The sequence below is a fragment of the Dasypus novemcinctus genome, chromosome 17, assembly GCF_030445035.2.
Source record: "Dasypus novemcinctus isolate mDasNov1 chromosome 17, mDasNov1.1.hap2, whole genome shotgun sequence".
NCBI lineage: Eukaryota > Metazoa > Chordata > Mammalia > Cingulata > Dasypodidae > Dasypus > Dasypus novemcinctus.
Genome location: NC_080689.1, coordinates 66,848,995 through 66,872,289, shown reverse-complemented (window position 1 = coordinate 66,872,289; position 23,295 = coordinate 66,848,995). Strand labels below are relative to the sequence as shown.

The 23,295-nt window shown below is 40.5% G+C and overlaps 1 protein-coding gene across 6 annotated transcripts in view; it reads right to left on the bottom strand.

The window, feature by feature from the left end:
- The window catches only part of ALMS1 (ALMS1 centrosome and basal body associated protein), a 315,125-nt gene that overhangs the window by 57,835 nt on the left and 233,995 nt on the right, over nucleotides 1-23,295 (bottom strand). For all 6 annotated transcript variants that reach the window (XR_011646196.1, XM_058278920.1, XM_058278919.1 and 3 more), the window contains 2 exons: nucleotides 20,619-20,756; nucleotides 10,640-10,810 (listed from right to left, as the gene is read on the bottom strand). Coding sequence is in view for 5 of the 6 variants with exons in the window: in XM_058278920.1 (XP_058134903.1) it covers nucleotides 10,640-10,810; nucleotides 20,619-20,756 (309 nt within the window). In the remaining variant the exon portion in view is untranslated. The remainder of the gene's footprint in view (nucleotides 1-10,639; nucleotides 10,811-20,618; nucleotides 20,757-23,295) is intronic.

The following is a 23,295-nucleotide window of genomic DNA, read 5'->3' as shown; positions in this document are numbered from 1 at the left end:
CAACAACCCTCAAGGCGAGTTTTTCTGCATTTTATTGTGATTAGACTCAATTTATGCATTTTTAGCAAGAACTCTATGTAAGTAGTGTGTCATTCCACACCCCCTACCCTCAAACCCATGGCTCCCTCCTGTTTGCTTTTTTTTTTTGTTTTCTTTAGGAGGCACCGGGAACCCAAACCAGGACCTCCCATGTAGGAGGGTGCTCACTGCTTTAGCCACATTGGCTCACCTGTGATGTGTCGTTTTAAGTGCACCACATAAGGAAGCACATGGTTTCAACTTGTCCCATTACTGATGTTAATTTTGATTACTTGGTTAAAATGGTGTCCAGAGTTCTCTAAATAAAGGTAACTTTTCTCCTCATTGTAATTAATGAGTAATACGTAGGAAGATATTTTGTAGCTGTATAAATATACCACTCCCCAACAAATTTTCAGTCAATGGTTTTATGATCCATTGATTATTCTTGCTTAAATCTACTGTTGTTGTAACAATGATTGTTATAATATGGATATTTTCTCATTTTATTTTTCCCTCTACAATTAATTGGCATTATACTGTAGAGAAGACCTTCTCCTTCTCTTATCCATCCACCCATCCACCCATCCACCCATCCGTCCATCCGTCCATCCTTCCTACCTACCTACCTACCATCAGCTTAGATGCATAAATTTTTAAAAATAAAGTTTTAAGTTTGGAACAGTTTCAGATTTATAGAAAAACTGTTAATATAGTACAGAGATTTCCCTTATGGCTCACAATTTCTCCTATTAACTTCTTCTATTTGTATGGTACATTTATCATGAACCAGTATTACTACATTATTATCTGAAGTCTATATTTTATTTCAATTTCCTTGGCCTAATGGCTTTTTTTCTATTCCAGGATCTATCTAGGATATCATATTACATTTAATTATTATGTTTCAGGCTCCTCTTGGCTATGACAGTTTCTCAGAACTTTGTTTTTGATGACCTCGACAGTTTTGAGCAATAGCGGTTCAGGAATTTGGAGAATGTCCCTTAATTTGGGTTTGTCTGGTGGTTTTGTCATGATTTGACAGGGGTTATAGACTTTCAGGAGGAAGAGCACAGTAGTGCTTATTATATCACAGCATGGTAACACTATCATATCAGTATGTCTTATCACTGTTTATGTTGACCATGATCACCTGGCTGAGGTAGTGTTTGTCAGGCTTCTTCAGCATAAAGTTTCACTTTTATTTCTCTTTCCTATATTGTATTCTTTGGAAGGAAATCACTATGAACAGCCTACTTTTAAGTGGCATACATCATCTGAAATTCTACACAGGAGACTTATTTGCTCTCAGTTTATATATTTATTAAATCATTTACTTAGAATAGATTTATTATTTATCTCAGTATAGACCCATATTTATTTTACACTTTTTTTGCTCAAATTGTTTCAACTTCTGCCATTAAGAGCTCTTTTAGGTGGCTCTTATGCCCCTTTGACATATCCCCTTGCCCGCTCCCCTACCCTGCACACACTTTCCGGCATTGCAAGATGATCCAGGCTCATCTTGTACATTTCCTTGCTCCAGTTCTAGAATCTGTTCTTTTCCCCAGGAGGCCTGAAGATTTGTCTTTGCTTCTATTTCAGAGTGCTTTGACTATCAGACTGAGAATTTGGGGAATATTTTGAGGCCTAGGTTTAACTTTCTTCAGAGAGATGTGCATTTGCTTCAGCCTGGCAGTTATCACTACCAACCTGGACTATTTTAAATTAAATTTTGGGTGTGTTTTTGAGGACACACATGTAGTATGAGTGATAACTCTAAACCTGTGTGAGAGTTGGTTATAAATTCTCAGGATAAATTCACCGCTCTCTTCCTTTCCCAAACTCATCACTAAGGATAAGGCAGCTATGTTTCCTTGCTGTCCCATTCTGCATGGATGTGTTTATTTCACTTTTATCCATATAGTGAAAATGTAACCCTGTATAGGCCCAGCTTTATGTAGGAGTTTCTTTTATGATTTTTCACTATGGGTGGGCTTTAGAGTTTTATATTTTGTTCCCAGCTTAGACAGACATGAAATATAAAGTCCCAATCTGCAGAATTCAGCTGAAACCAGTAGAGTGACAGTATGCTTTAGTACTCATTTATCTCCCAGATTCTTGCTTTCACTCTATTTTTGGGGTCTGAAAATGCTTTATTCATTAAGTCTAGGATGAGTTTATAGATATGTTTTAGATATTTTCATTCAGAATTCTAGTTAATCAGTGGAGTCTTTCAGGATAGGTAATATACCATATCATCAGAAACAGAAGTCTTACCTGAATCTTTAAACTAATTCATTAATAACATTATAAAATTAAAATAAAAAAAGTAAATTAAAAAAAAGAAACCAGCAATTCAGTTAATCAATTTGACTAGCAATGTTTCTGAATTTATCGATAATTCTAATTCAATATTGTTTCCATTCTTCGTCTACAGCTTTAAAAGGTCAAAAACCAATAAATTACACTATTTAAAAATTATTATGAATATATAAATAATATTTGCTGAAGAGCCAAGTAGAGGACTTTACATTTTCTTCTCTCTAGTTCCAGTGTTTGGCCCCTATGTTGCCACTGTCTGAAAAGAATGGCAGTTTCTTATACTCTCCCACTTGCTCAAAAATCATACCATATTTTATTCTGCTTCATACCTGGACCATGACTTGCATGGAGTTTTTGATCAGTATTCTTTTTTTATTGCAAGAAGTAATATATTCCTTCTTCACTATGTCCCAATAGCTACCAGTTTTGTTTTTTTTGAACTTGGAATACACATTTTTAATTAGAGTAGTTGTGGGCTTATAAAACAATCATGCATAATGTGCAGAATTCCCTTACATCACCCTTACACCAACACCTTCTTTGTTGTGAAGCATATGTTACAGACTTCATCAGACTATTACCACTATGGTCCATGGCTTACATTTGGTTTATTTTTTCCATACACCCCCTATGATTAATACCATGTATTTATTATACATTTATTATAGTTCATGAGAGAACACTCATATTTTACTGAGCCACCTGCTTTTTATTAATTCTACAGCTTGGACTTCATTTGAGTCTCCTTAGTTCACTAGCACCCTATAGAAATTTTTATCATTTATTTTATATTTCAACCAGGACTTTCTTTCCATTTTTGGAGTTTCTAGTTGTCTTTTTTATTTCTTACATTTTGTACTTTTATCATATATTCAAGTTCTTCAAACACTTCAGTCATATCAGTTATTTGAAGAAATTATTGTTCTATTCCTGGAGTTCTCCATTCTTCTTCTCTGATCTGTATCCTTGCTCTCTAAACTTGCTGCAGAATTGTCATTCTGAGTCTTATCTTCACTGCTCTACTTTGGTTAGATCCACTATTTTCTAGATTCTATGCTTTTCTTCTTTATTTACTGAAATACACCTTCAAGCAAATTCTTTTTTTTTTAAGATTTTATTTTTTGTATTTATTTCTCCCCCCTGCCCCCGACCTCCCGTTGTCTGTTCTCTGTGTCCATTCTCTGTGTGTTCTTCTATGTCTGCCTGCATCCTTGTCAGCAGCACCGGGAATCTGTATTTCTTTTTGTTGCATCATCTTGCTGCATCAGCTCTCCATGTGTGCGGTGCCACTCCTGGGCAGGCTGCCTGTGTGGCACGGCACTCCTTGGGCGCATCAGCACTGCACGTGGGCCAGGTCACCACACAGGCCAGGAGGCCCTGGGCTTGAACCCTGGACCTCCCATGTGGTAGATGGATGCTCCATCATTTGAGCCAAATCCGCTTCCCCAGCAAATTTTTAAGAAAGGGCATGTAGAGAGTAAACTTTCTGAATTCTTATATTTTTGAAAATGAGTATATTACTCTCTTATTTATCTGGTAAATATATTTTATTGGTTATAGTTTCAGAATTATTATTGCTCAGAGATTTATAGACTTTGCTATACTCTTTTCCAGTGTACATTACTGCTGATGAGAAGCCAGATGCAAATTCATTTATAGGTGACTTGTATTTTTTTGCTTTTTTATCCTTCATAATTACGTGTTTGTAAGTGAATTTCTCCCCATTTGTTCTGCTGAGCATTCAGTAGGCCCTTTCCAGGTGAAGACCCACATTTCTTTTCAGCACTACAAAACTGGTATTATTTTTTTGAAAACTTCTCCATTATCTCTTTCTGACATTCCTATCAGAAATGCTGGATCTCATGAAATGATTTATTTTTTCTCTTGCTTTTCGTCATTTTATTCTATGTTCTCGGCAATTTTTATTTTCTATTTTTTTTTTTTGAAGATTTATTTTATTTATTTATTTAATTCCCCTCCCCTCCCCCGGTTGTCTGTTTTCTGTGTCTTTTTGCTGCGTCTTGTTTCTTTGTCTGCTTCTGTTGTCATCAGCGGCACGGGAAGTGTGGGTGGCGCCATTCCTCGGCAGGCTGCTCCCTCCTTCGCGCTGGGCGGCTCTCCTTATGGGTGCACTCCTTGCGCGTGGGGCTCCCCTACGCGGGGGACACCCCTGTGTGGCACAGCACTCCTTGTGCGCATCAGCACTGCACATGGGCCAGCTCCACGCGGGTCAAGGAGGCCCGGGGCTTGAACCGCGGGCCTCCCATGTGGTAGACGGACGCCCTAACCACTGGGCCAAAGTCCGTTTTCCCTTATTTTCTATTTAAACACCTTTTAAAACTTTCATTTTGGCTCCTCATTATGCTGTGATTTTTTTTCTACCACAGCCTATTCACTATCATGTCATACTAATTAGAAGAGGTTCTCTTATTTTAATTTTTTTTTTAACTAATTCTTTTTCTTGTTCCCTAAATTATCTGTTTTCTCTAGGGTCAGTTTTTATTCTAATGGTTTATTTTTTTTTTTTCGGTAGTGCTGTAGATTTATTTCAAATGCCTGGAGGCTCTTGGATAGCTATTCATATTTAAAAATAAGGCAAAAATAAAAGAAGAAAAAAAGGAAAAACAAAATTAAAAAAAAGGAAAATAATAGAAAAGAAATAAAAATAAGGCAACAGAAAGACTGCCAGGATCTTTATAAAGCTGAGGTTTGCAGACTGACAGTTTCCTCTATGATGAGAATGGTCATCCTAATGCTAGAATGTGAAAGTCTTTAATCTAGGGCATCATCAACATTAGCTGCCCTATAGGTAAATAAATTTCTTGGGAGTTTGAATCCTTAAACAAGTTTAAAATTTTTAAAGCTGAGAAATAGACACCTTACTGTTGGTCCCATTCTATGCATGGGAAGGTCGTAGTTAGTTTCCTTATACAGACCTTAAATGAGTTCTTCTCCCACACTGCTGTTTTCTCTCTGTATCTAGAGCTTCAATAGGATTACTTTGGGCAGGTAAGTCATCTTCTTTGCTGAACCATTCACAATATTCTAGACTAAGGCTTTCTAAACTCTGCCTTTTGGTCAACATTTTGAAGTTTTCTCTAGGTTTTATTTTTAATGTACTGGGGTCAGGGATTGAACTTGGGATCTCATATGTGGGATCTGGCGCTCAACCACTGAGCCACAGTGGCTCCTCTAAGTTGTTTTGTTTTATTTCTCTCTCCTTCCCTCCCAGTTGTCTGCTCTCTGTGTCCATTTGCTGTGTGTTCTTCTGTTTCCACTTGGATTCTTGTCAGCAACACCTGGAATCTGTCTCTCCGTTTTGTTGCATCATCTTGCTGCATCAGCTCTCTGTGTGTGCGGTGTCATTCCTAAGCAGGCTGCACTTTTTTCATGCTGGGCGGCTCTCCTTACGGGGTGCACTCCTTGCACGTAGGGCTCCCCTACACGGGCAACACCCCTGCATGGCACGGCACTCCTTGTGCACATCAGCACTGCGCGTGGGCCAGCTCACCACACCGGTCAAGAGGCCCTGGTTTTGAACCTTGGACCTCCCATGTGGTAGGCCAAATCTGCTTCCCCCAAGTTGTTTTTTTCCTTTGTGTTTTTTAGGAGGCACAGCACTGGGACCGCCCGTGTGGTAAGAATGTGTTCAAATGCTTGAGCCATATCTACTCCCTCCTCTAGGTTTTTTTCTTAATAATTATTTTTTATTTATTTCCCTCCCCTTCCCCACTACCCCCAGTTGTCTGCTCTCTGTATCCATTTGCTGTGTGTTCTTCTGTGTCGGCTTGGATTCCTGCCAGCAGTGCCACTTCTGGGCAGGCTGAGCTTTTTTCTCACAGGGCGGCTCTCCTTGAGAGGTGCACTCCTTATGCATGGGGCTCCACTAGACACCCCTGCGTGGCATGGCACTCCTTGTGTACATCAGCACTGCACGTGGGCCAGCTCACCATACGGGTCAGGAGGTCCTGGGTTTGAACCCTGGACCTCCCATCTGATAGGTGAATGCTCTATCAGTCCAGCCAAAACTGCTTCCCTCCTCTAGGTTTTTGATACTTTGTTATTGTTATTTTCTAACTCATTCATGTAATTTTGATTTTGGCTTTTTTTCACAAACAAAATTTGAGGTAATTTTTATATTTTCAAGTTTTTCTCAGGTTTTCTCTCCCCTTCAACAATTTCTAATTTTGTTGTATTGAAGGTCATAAAATGTGATCTGTACAAATTCTTTTTTTTAAATTAACAGATTCATTTATGACCTAAAATGTGTTGATTTAAAAATAAATACCAAATGAAGAAACACCTAATCAAGAAATTCTATGAAGGTTCAGTAACAGAGAACATGTGGTATTTGAACTAAGAGTGCTCCCTGGGTACTCACTCCCAGCTCAATAAGCAGAGATTCCATTCTAGACTGCTGCAGCCAATAACACAGGACTCTTTGCCACCCAGCTCCCCATCAGAGGACTTAATTCTTAGTGAGGCCAAGTCCTGGTGACAGTGGTTAAGAGATGGGAGTTTTCTTTTTCCATCCAGGCCCCACCTGTAATATGGAGGCTCTCCCTTGGGGGTTAGTGCATGGAGAATATTGAAGCCCTAATCAAAAGGTCCTACCTATAATAGGTTCACACTTACAGGAATGGATTAGCTCCAAGGACATGATTTTCTAGGGTCCATCTAGTATCACACCACCCTACTGGTTCTGTTTCTTTGGAGAACCCTGTCTAATACAGACTGTGGTACAAAGAGTGGTTCCTTTTTTTTTTTTTTAAGATTTATTTTATTTCTCTCCCCTCCCCCCTCCCCCCCACCCAGTTGTCTGTTCTCTGTGTCCATTCACTGTATGTTCATCTGTGTCCGCTTCTATTCTTGTCAGCGGCACTGGGAACCTGTGTCTCTTTTTGTTGCATCATCTTGCTGCATCAGCTCTTCGTGTGTGTGGCGCCACTCCTGGGCAGGCTTGACTTTCTTTCACGTTGGGCGGTTCTCCTTACAGGGCGCACTCCTTGCGCGCATCAGCACTGCGCGTGGGCCAGCTCCACATGGGTCAAGGAGGCCCGGGGTTTGAATTGTGGACCTCTCATGTGGTAGGCAGACGATCTATCCGTTGAGGCCAAGTCCGCTTCCCCAAAGAGTGGTTCTTGAGAAACAAAATCTTAAGGATGAGATATCTGAGCTGGTTCTGGGGTTTTGGGAATTGTATCCCTAATCAGATTAAAATAAAAGACATTAATGACTCTATTCCTAAAGATAGAGAAGATACTGATAGTCCATGGCATGAACTGGCAATAGAGATACGCAAAATATCACTAATGGATACTATGACTCAAAAGCATTTAAGAGCAAGGCTCTGGGTAATGGTGTATTTGATATTTTAACAGATGTACTAGTTTTCCAGCGGCTAAAACAAACAGCATACAATGGAATAGTTTAACCACAGGAATTGACTGGTTTACGGTTTCAGAGGCTAGAAGACTTGTTTTCTCCCAGGGTAAGTATGGGTTAGCCAGCCACCTTTGGGTTCCTGGCTTTTCCGTCACATGGCAATGTCTTCTTTCTCCTCTGGGTTCCACTAACTTCTGGTCGTGGCTGTTCCCCATGGCTTCTCTTCATGTGGTCTTCTCTATAAGGCCTTCAGTAATAGAATTAAGACCTACCCTGATTTAGTTGAGCCACACTTTAACTGAAGTAACTTTATCAAAAAGTCCTACTTACAATGGGTTCACACCAACAGGAATGGATTAAGGACATATTTTTTTTTCTGTGGATGATAACTCCAAGCTGCCACAACAGAGTTTTCTGGAGTTAAAAAAAGTGTATGTTGGCTGGTTGTTTCTAAATATGGTGGATACAGTTGTTAAAGTAAAGTATGAGCTGAGGTCTTCAGATTCCCAGCTCAGAGGTCAGTCATATGAAGGACATGACACTTTCGATGCGTGCCCTGAAAGAAACTCTTATTTCCTTAGCCACAGACTTGAGATTTCTGAAAACCAGACCCAGATCTCATTATGTGAGTGGCTGAATTATAATGTAAATTGAATTCCCAACCTTGCAGGGTATCTATTGTTAAAATGAGGGCATTAATTGGGAAGGAATAGGATCCTGAAAATTGGAATGATGATGTATGGGCTGCTAATAACATGGTGGGGCTACTGAAACCCTAGATTTTGCTGAAGTCGTTGCCAAATAAACCTGTAATCATCTGCCCTGAGGAATTAGCTGTCCTGCCTCCATCTGAAAAGATTAACCTCTCTGTGCCTGATAAACTTGTAATTTTCTCCCCTGAAGAAACAGCCTTCATGCTTCTATCTGAAGAAATTAAGTTTTCACTAGATGAAACTGTAATGGGATACCCTGAGGTAGGTAACTTGCAAGACACTGCTAATTCCTCTTATGACCCATTCCACCACTGTTTTCTTCCAGACCTATAATTAGACTTTAGTCCCTATAAGCCCTGAAAGGTGAGGTACAAAGTGTGATCCTTGAGAAGGTATGCAATACTCTAAAAGAACTGCATTTTTTTCCAATTTATATAGATTAAAATCAGGGGGATATGTATGGGAATGGATATTAAAGGTAAGATAATGGTAGAAGGAACATAAAAGCTGGATAAGGCTGAATGGGCCCACTAAGCAGAGTCAATGGATACAATGCCATAGCTTGAGGTTAGAAAGGACTCTTAACAGTTTGTTTGGGTGGCTGGCTGAAGCATGGACCAAAAGGTGGCCTACAATGCCTGATGTTGAAATGCCAGAACTGCCCTAGTATAATGTAGATGAGGGGATCCAAAAGCTTAGAGAGACCGGAATGTTAGAGTGGATCTGTTATGTAAGACCTGCTAACCCACCCCAGGAATATACAGAGGAAACACCTTTTCACTGGGACTGTGAGGAATAAATTTGTGAGAGCAGCTCCATTATCCCTGAAGAGCTCTACGGTCTTCTCTGTAGGTCAGATAATACTGTGGGAACTGCTGTCATTGAAGTTGGATGCTTAAACAGAAAGGGGATGATCAGATCCCAGATTGGCAGGAACCAAGTGGGGGCATAATCACCAAAGGTAAGGGAAGGTAGGTAGAGCTACCACAATGAACAGTAGACTCAAAGCAGCAATCAAAATAGTTTGACTCGCAGGGACATGGTGTTGGCCAGTTGATCATGGGGTACCTAGAAATGACATTGATGGACACTCTGCTAAATTTTAACTTGACCTGTTTTAGCAGAAGGACTCTTGCTCAAGTGAACAAAAGTTTAACTTGAATCACAGAAACAAAGAGTCATGGCCTCTCAATCAATTCCCAGACTTCAGACAGTTTATAGACCCAGAACTCCTTGAATGAAGGGAAGGCCTGGTCTCCTTGAGGAAAGATGCTGCTACACTGCCAAAAAATTTTAATACTGTTAATATTCCTTTCATCCTTCCACAAAGGGACCTGCAGACTTTCACTAGTAATTGTGCATCAGGGAAAAGAAAACAATCGGACATTCTGGGGATTATTAGACACTGGCTCTGATATGACATTAATTCCAAGAGACCCAAAACATCATGGCAGTCTACCAGTCAGAGGGGATGGGGGTGCTTATGAAGAAGTCAGGTGCTCACTAGAGTTTTAGCTCAGGTCCATCTCACAGTGGGTCCAGTAGGTCCCTGAACCCATTCTATGGCTATTTCCCCCGTTCCAGAATGCCTTAAGTGGAAAAAATATACTCAGAGTTGGACTATTTTCAAGAGAGAAAGGGTAGATTACTTCTTTAACTTCTTTCATAATCTTGGTATTGTTCTATCTTCCCCTCAGAAGTCAAGCTTGACAGCTAGGTATTACTGGCATATGTTCTATCGGCTTTTCTTTGATATCAAAGAAAGGGGACCATGGACAAACATAAATAGATTTGATTTTGGCTCTTTTTTAACTGTAATTTTTAAAAAGTCTTGTATTGAGGTTCTCATTGTCTTGTTTTTGTCATAGGCTTGTGGAATGTCTTTAAAGTTTTGGGTTTTTCCATTTTAGTATAAGACATGAAGCTTCACTTCTGATACTATCAGACTTAAGTAATTATTTGTAATCCTGTGTTCTATGGTAGTTTGATATCATTTTCCAGAAGTAACAATTATTTAACAAATCAAAATAAACACCCACATAGACAAAGTAGCACTAAAGTGATTCGCATAAGCAAAAAAAAAAAAAAAAAAAGAAAAAAAAAGAAAAGAAAGAAAAAAATGAAAAAAGAGATCTGTTTAAACTTGAAGCCATATTCTCATCAGAATCAAATGGAAACACACACACCAATCCCATTACCTGCAGTATCTCTCTTCATGGATTCTTTTTCTTCTGGCCAGGCTACCTTAGGAACTGCCCTCTTACTAGACATTTTCTCCTTCTCTTTAATGACTTTAGTGACTGGTAGGTTTTCAATCTTTGTGTCTTCTACTTGAGCTGAGTGTTCTGCAGCAGAAGCATCACTGTAACCTACAGAGAGGAAAATTAACACAGTAGACAGGTAAGAAGTTGACACAATATTGAAAACTCCTTTAAAACACTATGTGGAAGGCATTATTACTGGTGTTAAAGAAAAAGTAAAATAATAATTATAAGTATGTTTATTATTTATTTTTAAAGATTGATTTAATTTATTTCTCGCCCCTCCCCACCCCCCGCAGTTGTCTGTTCTCTGTGTCTATTTGCTGCATGTTTTTCTTTGTCCGCTTCTGTTGTTATCAGCGGCACGGGAATCTGTGTCTCTTTTTGTTGTGTCATCTTGCTGCGTCAGCTCTCCGTGTGTGTGGCGCCATTCCTAGGCAGGCTGTACTTTCTTTCACGCTGGGAAGCTCTCCTTACGGGGCACACTCCTTGTGCATGGGGCTCCCCTACACAGGGGACACCCCTGCGTGGCCCGGCACTCCTTGCGCGCATCAGCACTGTGCATGGGCCAGCTCCACACAGGTCAAGGAGGCCTGGGGTTTGAACCGCGGACCTCCATGTGGTAGAGGGACACCCTATCCACTGGGCTAAGTCTGCTTCCCATAAGTATGTTTAGAAAACAGTTTATCTAAACTAAGGCTCAAAACATGTACACAAACAGAAGTTATATAAAGTAAAAGAATTACACCTATAAGAGATACACAGATAAAGAGGTATAAGAACTCAAAGGAGGAGAATCTACCTCCAGTAAGGAGGATCATGGCAGAACTCTGGAATAAACAGCAGTTGATATGGGTCTTAAAAGATAGCTAAGTGGATGTGGCTCAAATGATAGGGCCTCTGCTTACCATATGGGAGGACCTGGGTTTGATCCCTGGGGCCTCCTGGTGAAACAGAAGAAGAGAAATTGTGCCTGCGCGGAGAGCCAGTGCCTGCGTGAGCGCCTGTGTGGTGAGCTGAGTGTCCGTGTGGTGAGCTGGGTGCCCACGTGGTGAGCCGGTAACTGTGCAAGTGAGCCATGTAGCACAAGATGCAACAAGAGAGAGATGGAGGGGAGTCAAGGTGAAGCGCAACAGAAATCAAGAACTGAGGTGGCCCAGGTGACAGGGAACCTGTCTCCCCATCAGAGGTCCCCAGGATCGAATCCTGATGAATCCTTGAGGAGAAAAAATGAGAAAAGAAGACAAAAAGAAATAGATACAGAAGATCACACAGCGAATGGACACAGACAGCAAAAACAGCAGGGCAGAGGGAGGGGGAGGGGAAGAGGGGGAAAATAAATAAATCTTAAAAAAAAAAAGAGCAAAAATGGTATACATTGAGATGAGAAACAAGGCATTTCAGGCAAAGGAATCAGAAAAACAGAGTCAAGGAAAGTAACTGCAAGCCTAAGAAAGAGCAAGTACATGGTTTATGTGATTGTAGGTTTTAAAAGGAAAAGGGGTGGGAAATAGCATTTGAGAGGTTGCTTGGGAGCAGATTCTATGGTTCTGGAAGACCATCTACACTAAAGAGTTTAGATTTTATTCTTAAGGACAATGATAACAATGAAAGTTTTTGATTAGGAGACTAACATGATAACTATGTCCAAAACAATTATTTAACAAGAGCATAAAGAGGGTAAATTTTTAAAGTACAATAACATAAAAAAGCAATAAACAGAAAAAAGAGAAATGGCTAATTATGCTCTAAACTATGTTTCTAGCTTCCAGTTATGGCAAGGACTACCAGCTGCCCCTTAATATCCAGATTGCATTTCCTCTGAAGTAGAACCCTAACTTTATAGGCATATGGTTATCAGAATAAAGACTGCATATCCTAATTTCCCTGGCAATCTTGCTTGGTATGACTATGTGACTAGGTTCTAGCCAACAGGATGTAAGAGGAATAGCACATACAACTTCCTTAAAGGGAAGAATAAGCTATTTTCTCTTCCCTTTGCTGCAGCCAGTTATGATGAATGCACCTTGAAGAATGGAAGCCAAACGTGGTGAAGCAACAGGACAGAAAGAGCTTTGTTCCTTGTTGAGCCTGGATACATACTTCTGGATTTTTAGGGGAGGAGAAATAATTTCTAGGCCAAAGTTATTTTGTTTTCAACACTAAGAGACAAAACTACTCCTAACTGGGAAGTGAGTGTAGCTCAAGAGGTTGCGCACCTGCTTCCTCTGTGCAAGGTCCTGGCTTTAATTTTCAGTACCTCCTAAAACACACACACACACACACTACTCCTAAAGAAATACATTATCAAAGGCATTTTTAACCAGCATAGTCCCACTGATATAAAATAATTGGATAGGTAGCTGAAACTAAACAAGCTGAATTCCAAAAGAACAAAGTAACAATGTTGCAGGGTCAGAACCTCAAGGCATTTAATTTCCCTTTTGTGTCTAGCTTACTTTGTGCAACATATTGTCCTCCGGGTTCATCAATGTTGTCATATGCTTTATGAGTGCATTTCCTCTTACAGCTGTATAATATTCCTTTGTGCGAAAATACATTTTAAAAATCCATTCATTTGTTAATGGACACCTGGGTGGTTTCCAACTTTCAGAAACCATGAATAACAATGCAATGAACACAGGTGTGCAGATGTCTGTTTGTCTTACCACTCTCAGCTCCTCTGGGTATATACCCAATACAGGTATTGCAGGGTCAAGTGGCATATCTATACCCCACATCTTTAGGAACTGCCAAACAGTCCTCGACAGTGGCTGTACCAATCTGCATTCCATCCAACAGTGAATAAGTGTTCACATCTCTCCACATCCTCTCCAACATTTGTAGTTCCCTGTCTTTTTAATTAATAGTGGCTATTCTGATAAGTGTGAAATGATACCTCATTGAAGTTCTGATTTGCATTTCTCTAATCATGAGTGATGCAGAACATTTTTTCCTGCGTTTTTTGCCGTTTGTATGTCTTCTTTGGACAAATGTCAATTCAAGTCTTTTGCCCATTTTTAAATTAGGCTGTATTTTTATTCTTGAGCTATAACATCTCTTTATACGTCCTGGATATTAAACCCTTACAGACACGATTTCCAAATATTTTCTCCCTGTGAGTGGGCTGCCTTTTCACCCTTTTCATAAAGTCCTGTGAGGTGCAGAAGTGTTTAATTTTGAGGAGGTCCCACTTACCTATTTTTTTCTTTTGTTGCACGTGGTTTGGTGCATTGGGTTAAGGTCCAAGAAACCACCAACTACTACAGGGTCTTTAAGGTATTTCCCTACATTTTCTTCTAGTAGTTTTATGGTCTTGGCTTTCATAAATCTTCGATCCATTTTGAGTTGATTCTTGAATAGGGAGTGAGATAGGGGTGCTCTTTCATTCCTTTGGTTATAGATATCCAGTTCTCCCAGAACCATTCCTTGAAGAGACTGTTCTGCTCCCATTAACATGGACTTGGTAGCTTTGTCAAAAACCAGTTCAACATGACTATGAAGGTTTATTTCTGGACTCTCCTTTCGATTGCACTGACCGATGTGTCTATCTTTATGCCAGTAGCGTGCTGTCTTGACTACAGTAGCTTTGTAATATGTTTCAGGGTGAGACAGTGAAATTCTTCCCATGTTGCTCTTCTTTTTTAGAATGCTTTCGGCTCTTTGGGTGCTCTTACCCTTCCAAATGAATTTGGTAATTACCTTTTCTATTTCTGTAAAAAAGGCTGTTGGAATTTCGATTGGTATTGCACTGAATCTATAAATCAGTATGGAGTAGGACTGACATCTTCACGATATTTAGTCTTCCAATCCATGAACACGGAATGTCTTTCCATTTCTTTAGGTCATTTTTTTACTTCTTTCAACTACTGTTTTATAGTTTTCTGCATATACTTCCCGTACTTCTTTGGTTAAATTGATTCCTGGGTATTTGAGTCTTTCTGTTGCTATTGTAAACGGAAGTCTTCCCCCGATTTCTTCCTCGGATTGTTTAGTACTAGTGTGTAAAAATATTACAAATTTGTACTTGTATCCTGCCACTTTGCTGAACTCATTTCTTAGCTCAAGGAGCTTTGCCACAGACAGTTCAGAATTTACTAAATATAGGATCATGTCATCTGCAAATAGTGAGTTTTACTTCCTCTTTTCCTTTTCGGATGCCTTTTATTTATTTTCTTGTCTAGTGGCCCTAGCTAGAACTTCTAGTACAATGTTGAAAAACCATGGTGGCATTGGGCATTCTTATCTTGTCCCCAATCTTAGAGGGAAAGCTTTCAACCTTTCCAAATTGAGTATGATGTTGCCTGTGGGTTTTTCATATATGCCTTTTATCATGCTGAGGAATTTTCCTTCTATTCCTATCTTTTGAAGTGTTTTTATCAACAAAGGACGCTGGATTTAGTTGAAAGCCTTTGCTGCATCAATTGAGATTGTGGTTTTTTTCCTTCAATTTGTTAATGTGGTGTGTTATGTGGACCGATTTTCTTATGCTGAACTAGCCTTGCATACCAGGAATAAATCCGACTTGGTCTTGATGTATGTCTTTTGATAAACTGTTGGATTCGATTTGCAAGTACTTTGTCAAGAATTTCTGCATCTATGTTGATTAGAGCAATTGGTCTGTAATTTTCTTTTCTTGTAGTGTCTTTATCTGCTTTGATATTAGGGTGATGTTGGCTTCATCCAATGTGATGAGTAATTTCCCCTCCTCAATTTTTTGGAAGAGTTTAAACGGACCGGTGTTTATTCTTTTTGAAATATTTCATAGAATCCACCTGTGAAGCCATCTGGTCCTGGACTTCTCTTTGCTGGGAGATTAATGATGACAGATTCAATCTCTTTAATGTGATGGCTTTGTTAAGTTCTTGTATTTCTTGTAACATCAGTGTGGGTGGTTTGTGCATTTCTAGGAATTTGTCCGTTTCATTTGGGTTGCCTAGTTTGTTGGCATGTAGTTTCTCATAATATCCTTATTATCCTTTTCATTTCTGTGAGGTCAGTGGTAACCTTCCCACTTTCATTTGATTGTATTTATTTGTATTTTCTCTCTTTTTTTGTTAGTTTATCTGCGGTTTGTCAATTTTATTGATCTTCTCAAAGAACCAGCTTTTGGTTTTGTTGATTTTCTCTACTGTTTGTTGTTGTTCTCAATTTCATTTATTTCTGCTCTAATCTTCATTATTTCTTTCCTTCTGCCAGCTTTGGGATTGGTTTGCTGTTCTTTTTCTAGTTTCTCTAGTTCAATTAAATCTTAGAGTTTAGCTGCTGCTTCTTTTTTAAGGCGTTTAGGACCATAGATTTCCCTGTCAAGACTGCCTTCACTGTAACATGTAAGTTTTGATAAGTTGTGTTCTCTTTTCATTTGTATCAATATATTTACTGATTTCACTTGCAAATTCTTCTGTGACCCACTGATTATTTAGGAGTGTGTTATCAGCCTCCACACATTTGCAAATCTACCTTTTTCCTTTCTCTTATTAAGATTTTCAGTTTCATTGCATTATGATCTGAGAAGGTGCTTTGTATAATTTCAATCTTTTTCTCTTTATTGAGAGCTGCATTGTGCCCTAACGTGAGAAAGATCCATGAGCACTTGAGAAGAATGTATAACATGCCAATTTTTTTTTTTAAGATTTGTTTTTATTTATCCCCCCCCCCCCCCCCCATTTTCTGCTCTCTGTGTCCATTCGTTGAGTGTTCTTCTGTGACCGCTTCTGTCCTTCTCAGCAGCACCGGGAATCTGTGTTACTTTTGTTATTGTTGTTGCGTCATCTTGTAGTCAGCTCTCCGTGTGTGGTGCCATTCTTGGGCAGGCTGCACTTTCTTTAGGACTGAGCGGCTCTCCTTACGGGGCGCACTCCTTGCGCGTGGGGCACCCCTACGTGGGCGACATCCCTGCGTGGCACGGGACTCCTTGCGCACATCAGCCCTGCTCATGGGCCAGCTCCACATGGGTCAAGGAGGTTCAGGGTTTGAACGGCAAACTTCCCATGTGGTAGGCGGACGCCCAATCCATTGGGCCAAGTCCGCTTCCCACCTGCCAAGTATTGATGCAACATTCTGTATATGTCTGTTAGGTCTAGCTTGTTTTTCATAATGTCCAAGTTCTCTGTTTCCTTGTTGATCTTCTGTCTGGTTGTTCTGTCTATTGTTGTGAGTCTCTGGTTATTGTAGAGATGTCTGTTTCTCCCCTCAGTTTTTTACCAGAGTTTGTCTCATGTATTTTGGGGCACCCTGGTTAAGTGAACAGATGTTTATGACTATGTTCCCGGTGGACTGTCCCTTTTATTAATAATGGCCTTCTGTTTTTCTTATCATTTTTTTGCATTTAAAGTCTGTTTTGTCAGATATTAGTACAGCTACCCTTGCTCTTTTTTGGCTCCATGTAAAAAGATACATGGAGTATCTTTTCACAACCTTTCACTTTCAGCTGGTTTGTATTCCTGGTCTAAGGTGAGTTTCTTGTAAGCTGCATATGAATGGCTCACGTTTTTTTAATCCATTCTGTCAGCACATATCTTTTGATTGGGGTGTTTAATCCATTCACGTTCAATTTACTGAAAACGCATCGTTTACTTCCACCATTTTAATTTTTACATCTATTTTCACCATTTTCTTCTTTGGTTTTCATATGTCATGTCGTATTCTCGTCTGTCTTTTTACTCTTTCTGCTATTCTTTCTTCTGTACTCTCTTCCAGGCCTCTCCTCTTTTTCCTGTCTTTTACTTTCAGGTTCTAAGGCTTCCTTAAGGATTTTCTGCAAAGGTGGATTCTTTTTCATGAACTCTCTTAGTGTCCTTTTGTTTGTGAATATTTTATACTCACCTTCATATCTGAAGGACAGCTTTGCTGGATAAAGAATTCTCTGCTGGGTGTTTTTCTCTTTCAGTCTCCTAATTGTATCACACCGTTGTCTTCTCGCCTCCATGGTTTCTGATGAGAAACCCACACTAAGTCTCACTGGGTGTCCCTTGTGTGTGATGGTTTGCTTCTCCCTTGCAGCTCTCAGAATTTTCCTTTTGCCTTTGACTTTTGGCAGGCAGTCTGAGTAGTAAGTGTCTTAGAGTAGGTATATTCAGATTTATTCTGATTGGGGTACGATGTGCTTCTTGGACACGTAAGTTCCTTTCTTTCACGAGCTATGAAATTCAGCTATTATCTCCTCAAAAACTCTTTCTGCCCTTTTCCCCATCTGTTCTCCTTCTAGAACCCCCAGGACATGTATATTGTTGTGTTTTATGTTGTCATTCCACTCTCTGAGCCCCTGCTCATTTTTTCCCATTCTTTCCTGTTCTTTCTTCTCTTCAATTTCAGCTATTCTGCCTTCAGTATCAGTTATTCTTTCTTCTATCATTTTGTGCTGCTATTGTATTCCTCTAATGTGGTTTTTATCTCACCTATTGTTTCTTTCATTCCCACGAGAGATGTTACTTTACCATTCAGGATTTAAAATTCTTGCTCACTGTCTTTTTAAAAATATTTATTAGTGCAGCGGACTTGGCCCAGTGGTTAGGGCATCTGTCTACCACAGGGGAGGTCCGTGGTTCAAACCCTGGGCCTCCTTGACCTGTGTGGAGCTGGCCCATGCGCAGTGCTGATGCGCGCAAGGAGTGCCCTGCCACGCAGGGGTGTCCCTGCGAAGGGAAGCCCCACGCGCAAGGAGTGTGTCCCGTGAGGAGAGCCGCCCAGCGTGAAGAAAGTGCAGCCTGCCCAGGAATGCTGCCACACACACGGAGAGCTGACACAACAAGATGACGCAACAAAAAAAAGAAACACAGATTCCCATGCCACTGACAACAACAGAGGTGGATTAAGAAGACGTAGCAAATAGACACAGAGAACAGACAACCAGGGTGGGGGGAGGGGGGGAAGGGGAGAGAAATAAATAAATAAATCTTACAAAAAAATTATTTATCTATTCATTTCTCCCCCCTCCCTCCATTGTTGGCTCCCTGCATTCATTTGTTCTGTGTTCTTCTGTGTTTTCTTGTATTCTCATTAGGCGGCTCTGGGACCCTCTGGAGTGAGAGGGAGGCAATCGCTCTCCTGTGCCACCGCAGCTCCCTGACCTGCTGTGCCTCTTATTATCTCTCCTCTGTGTCTCTTTTTGTTGTGTCATCTTGCTGGGTTAGCTCACTGCAAGGGCCAGCACTCCTGTGCGGGGCAGTACTTCATGCGGGCCAGCATGAGCCAGCTTACCACACCGGCCAGCTTGTCATATCAGCCACACTGCTTTCACCAGGAGGCCTTGGGCATTGAACCCTGGACCTCCTCTATGGTAGATGGGAGCCCAATTGCTGGAGCCACATCTGCTTCCCTTAATTCTTCTTGATGTCATTCATCTCTTTAGCCATATTGTCTTTCAACTTATTGATTTGATTTTGGAAATTTGTGCACATCTCTTTAATTCTCTCAAATCCCACATCTCTTCTGGTTCTTTGATATATTCCTTTTCCTGGCCATGTCTTCCATTTCTTAGTATGGAACATAATATTTTACTGACTTCTAGGCATCTGATTAGGATGGTAGTTTACTCAGATGCTCAATTTCTTTCTCTTTCATAGGGATTTAGTGGTGGGTGGCTGTGTGTTACTGCTGCTCTTTGATTCTTGGTTTTACCTGGATCGTTAGGCTTGTTCCTGTTGGTTGCTCAAAACTGTGCTCTGGACCTAATAATGGGTTATAGACCTGCTTCCTAGGGTTTTGGGGAGGGAGGCTGTAAAGACTGGAAAAAACCTCTCTAAATTTTCTCACGTGCACCTCCTTGCTCTGCGAGCAGGAGGTGCTCTTTGGCAGCCCTCTCAGTTCAATGCCTGGTTGCACTGTGTTTGTTGCAACACATACCAGATCAATGTGATAGACGTTCCTACCTGGAGGCTAAGAGCCCAGTAATTCAACTTTTTCAGCGACAGTACTCCAGCCTTCTCTGGCCGCCATCTCCCTCTTTCTGTCAGGAAATATTTCCACTCCTCTCTCCATTCTCAACAATCAGTCCTGGTTAGTAGAGGAGATTGGGGTGATCGTATATCTTTAGTCCCTTGCTGGCTCCCAAGGCAAATAATCGCACTGTCCCACCTGGCCAGGAAGGACTCATGGGAAGTAGCAGAGTAAATATGTGGGTCAAAACCTGAGTCAGCCTTAGGCTGCGTCCCTGTCTCTCCCCTTTCTGGAGACGTGCATCCTTAACTGTCAGTCCCAGGCAGAAGAGGAGATTGAGGGTTGGATTTCTCCAGGCCCATGCAAGCTCCCAGGGCAAACAACAGCACGGTGCGCCTAGTCTGAAAGTCCTGGTGGGACACAGCAGATCAAATTTGTGGGTCAGAGCTGAGTCAGCGTCAGGCTTGTTGCTCTATCCCCGCTTTCCTGGAGTGGTGGATCCCTGGAACCCCCTTGGTCTGTATCGACAGGCCCAGAAGCCCTGAGAATTCTAAAGTTTCTTTAGGGTGGGGGAGGTGATGGCAGCAGCAGCAGCTGGTTTCAACTCACAGTTCTGTTGCTGCAATTCCCCTCCTTTGTCCCTTTCTCCTCTGGGGGATGTCCAGCCTTTGCCTGGTGTCCTAAACCCTAGAAGATCTTTTTCCAGGCTGTTTCAGTCTGTCCTCTAGCTATTTTTCTCATGGCATTGAAGTTTTTATTAGCAGAGGTAGAAAGTTTGCTGTGTAAATTTTTGGCAATGAAATTAATTTGTATACTTTATTCACAGTTCTCAGAAATATCTCAACGAACTTCAAAAATGTCAACATTACCTGCCAATGTATACCAAAAAGTGCAGCTAAAAATACTTAATTTCACATATATGATAGATGGAGGAGGGCTGAAGACAGCAAGAAGAGAACACAGAATACATTTCTGTTTATACTCTAAAGAGTAGACTCATTTGAGAGGACCAGAAGAAAATTATATGCAGAGATGCTACCTGCAGTGTCTTTCTGCAAGGATTCTTTGTCTTCAGGTTGGACAGCCTTAGTCACTGCTGTCTTATTGTAGATATTCTCTATCTGTTTTTCCCCTGAGAGGTTCTCATTTCCAGTGAAGGACACCTGAATGGTCGCATCTGAAAATAATGATATTATTTGATCACAAAGAGAAGGAAAAGATAATAAACACAATAGAGAAGTAAAAACAAACAAAACCTTGATACATTAGGAAAAAAGCACCTCCCTGGCCCCACAACTATGTAAAAGCCGTGATTTCTATGGTAGGCTTATAACTTGAATTGGAAAGCTTTCAGTATTTTCCTGTATTCAACAGTTTAAATAACAATGTAAATAAAATCTGTTACTTGGTAATTTGATGTAACAGTCAAAAAGAAAGTTGAGATAAGGTTTCTTTTTCCAAGTAGAAATGAATAACCCTTTTAAGTTCTTTGTGGTCTATTAAAAATTTTTTTAAATCACTGTTGGAACCAATTTTGGTATTTCATATAATCCCAGAAAAGTACCTATATCACCCAGATTCTATATTCTAAATGGCTCATGCAATTTTAAAAAACACCCTGTAGTTCTATCCTTTTTAAACTCGTCTAATAATTTCTATTTCTCTTTTCCTTCTTTTTTTTCTTTCGGTCAATTTGCTAGAGATTTTTCTATTGGCTTAAAAATTGGCTCTTTTCTTAAACAGGTGCAAAATAATACGTTAATAAACAACAACTAGGATAAAGGCCATAAAACAGTTTATGACATTTATGTTTGAGTTGACAAGAGATTCCTTTCCTATGTCTAGGCATGGATATTTTCATAAAGATATCAAAAAGGCAATAAAGATTACTAGAAACACAACAAAGAGCCATTCTTAGTTTTATTTATCTTGCTCCCCTTTTTTCTTTTAAATTCATTATTTTTTCTTAACCCCTTTGATCGCCTTCTGAAATGTTTAGGTCATTTAAAAAATTTTTATTATGCTAATAAAATTTTTTAGGTAACCTAAAAGTAGAACTACTATACTGAACAGCAATATTATTTACCTCAGAGCTTAAGCTTAAGAAATAAATCATTACAGATACAAGTATTTCCTGTGTAAGCCTCAGTTAGGCTACTCTTTCTGTGCTCAGTAGAATCCATTATAATACTGAATTTAACCTATCAAGCCCATAGGTGTTTTACTGTAAGGTATACATTTATAAAAAATGTACAATATCAGGAAGTGGATTGGCTCAAGCAGTTGGGCACCTGCCTACCACATGGGAGGTCCCAGGTTTGGTTTCCAGTGCCTTCTAAAGAAGACGAGCAAGAGCTGATGTGACAGGCTGATACAACAAGATGATGCAATCAAGAGGTACAGCAAGGAAACACAATGAGATATACAACAAACAGGGAGCAGAGGTGGCTCAAGTGATCAGGAGCCTCTCTCCCACATGGGAGGCCCTGGTTTTGGTTCCCGGTGCCTCCTAAAAAGAAGACAAGCAAACAGCAAGTGCAAACAAGGGGGGAGAAATAAGTGAATAAATCTTAAACAACAAAAAAAAGTACAATAGTGTTTTGCATGTCTTTAAACTTTATGTAAAGGATATAATACAATACTCCACATACCTTTATAACAACAAGCTTTTTTCACTCAACTTGATTTTGAAATTTAGGTGGTGCTGATGAACTGATTTTCAAGGTTATGTAGTACTGTTTTATGAACAGATCATCTGCCGATCAACTTTAGATAAACTATAAACTATAGTCCTTGGCTAGCTCAATGCTTCAACATTGTGTTTATGTGTTTATCACACTAATGAAAGATGCTGTTAATGCGAGGAAGTGTGGGAGGGGAAAGGGATGGGGTATATGGGAATGCCTTATTATTATTAGTTTTTAAAGATTTTATTTCTCCCCACCCCCTGGTTGTTTCATTTGCTGTGTTTGTCTGTCTTCCTTTATTTAGGAGGCACCAGGAACCAAACCCAGGACCTCCCATGTGGGTTGGAGGTGCCTAATCATTTGAGCCACCTCTGTTCCTGATTTGCTGAGTCTCTCAATGTTTTCCTCCTCGTGTCTCTTATCGTGTCATCTTGTTGCATCAGCTTGCTGCACCAGCCTGTTGTGTCAATTCACTGTCTTGCTTGTCTTCTTTAGGAGTCACTGGGAACCAAACCCAGGACCTCCCATGTAGTAGGCAGGAACTCAATTGCTTGAGCCACATCTGTTTCCCCAATCCCCTATATTACTTTTCTTTCTTTTTATAAGATTTTATTTATTTACTCCCCACCCCTCCCCCATTGTTTGCTCTGTGTTCTTCTGTGTCTGCTTGTCTTCTCTCTTAGCTGGCACCAGGAACCGATCCCGGGACCTTCTGGAGTGGGAGAGAGGTGCTCAATCACCTGCACCATCTCAGCTCCCTGGTCTGCTGCATCTCTTATTGCCTCTCCTCTGTGTCTCTTTTTGTTGCGTCATCTTGCTGCACCAGCTCTCTGCTGGGGCCAGCTTGCCATGCAGGCCAGCACTCCGCTCGGGCCAGCTTGCCGTGTGGGCCTGCACACTCCTGCATAGGCCAGCACTCCGCAAGGGCCTGCACTCTGCTTGGGCTGGCCTGCCTTCACCAGGAGGTCCCAGGAATCAAATCCTGGACCTCCCATATGGTAGACGGGAGCCCAATCACTTCAGCCATAT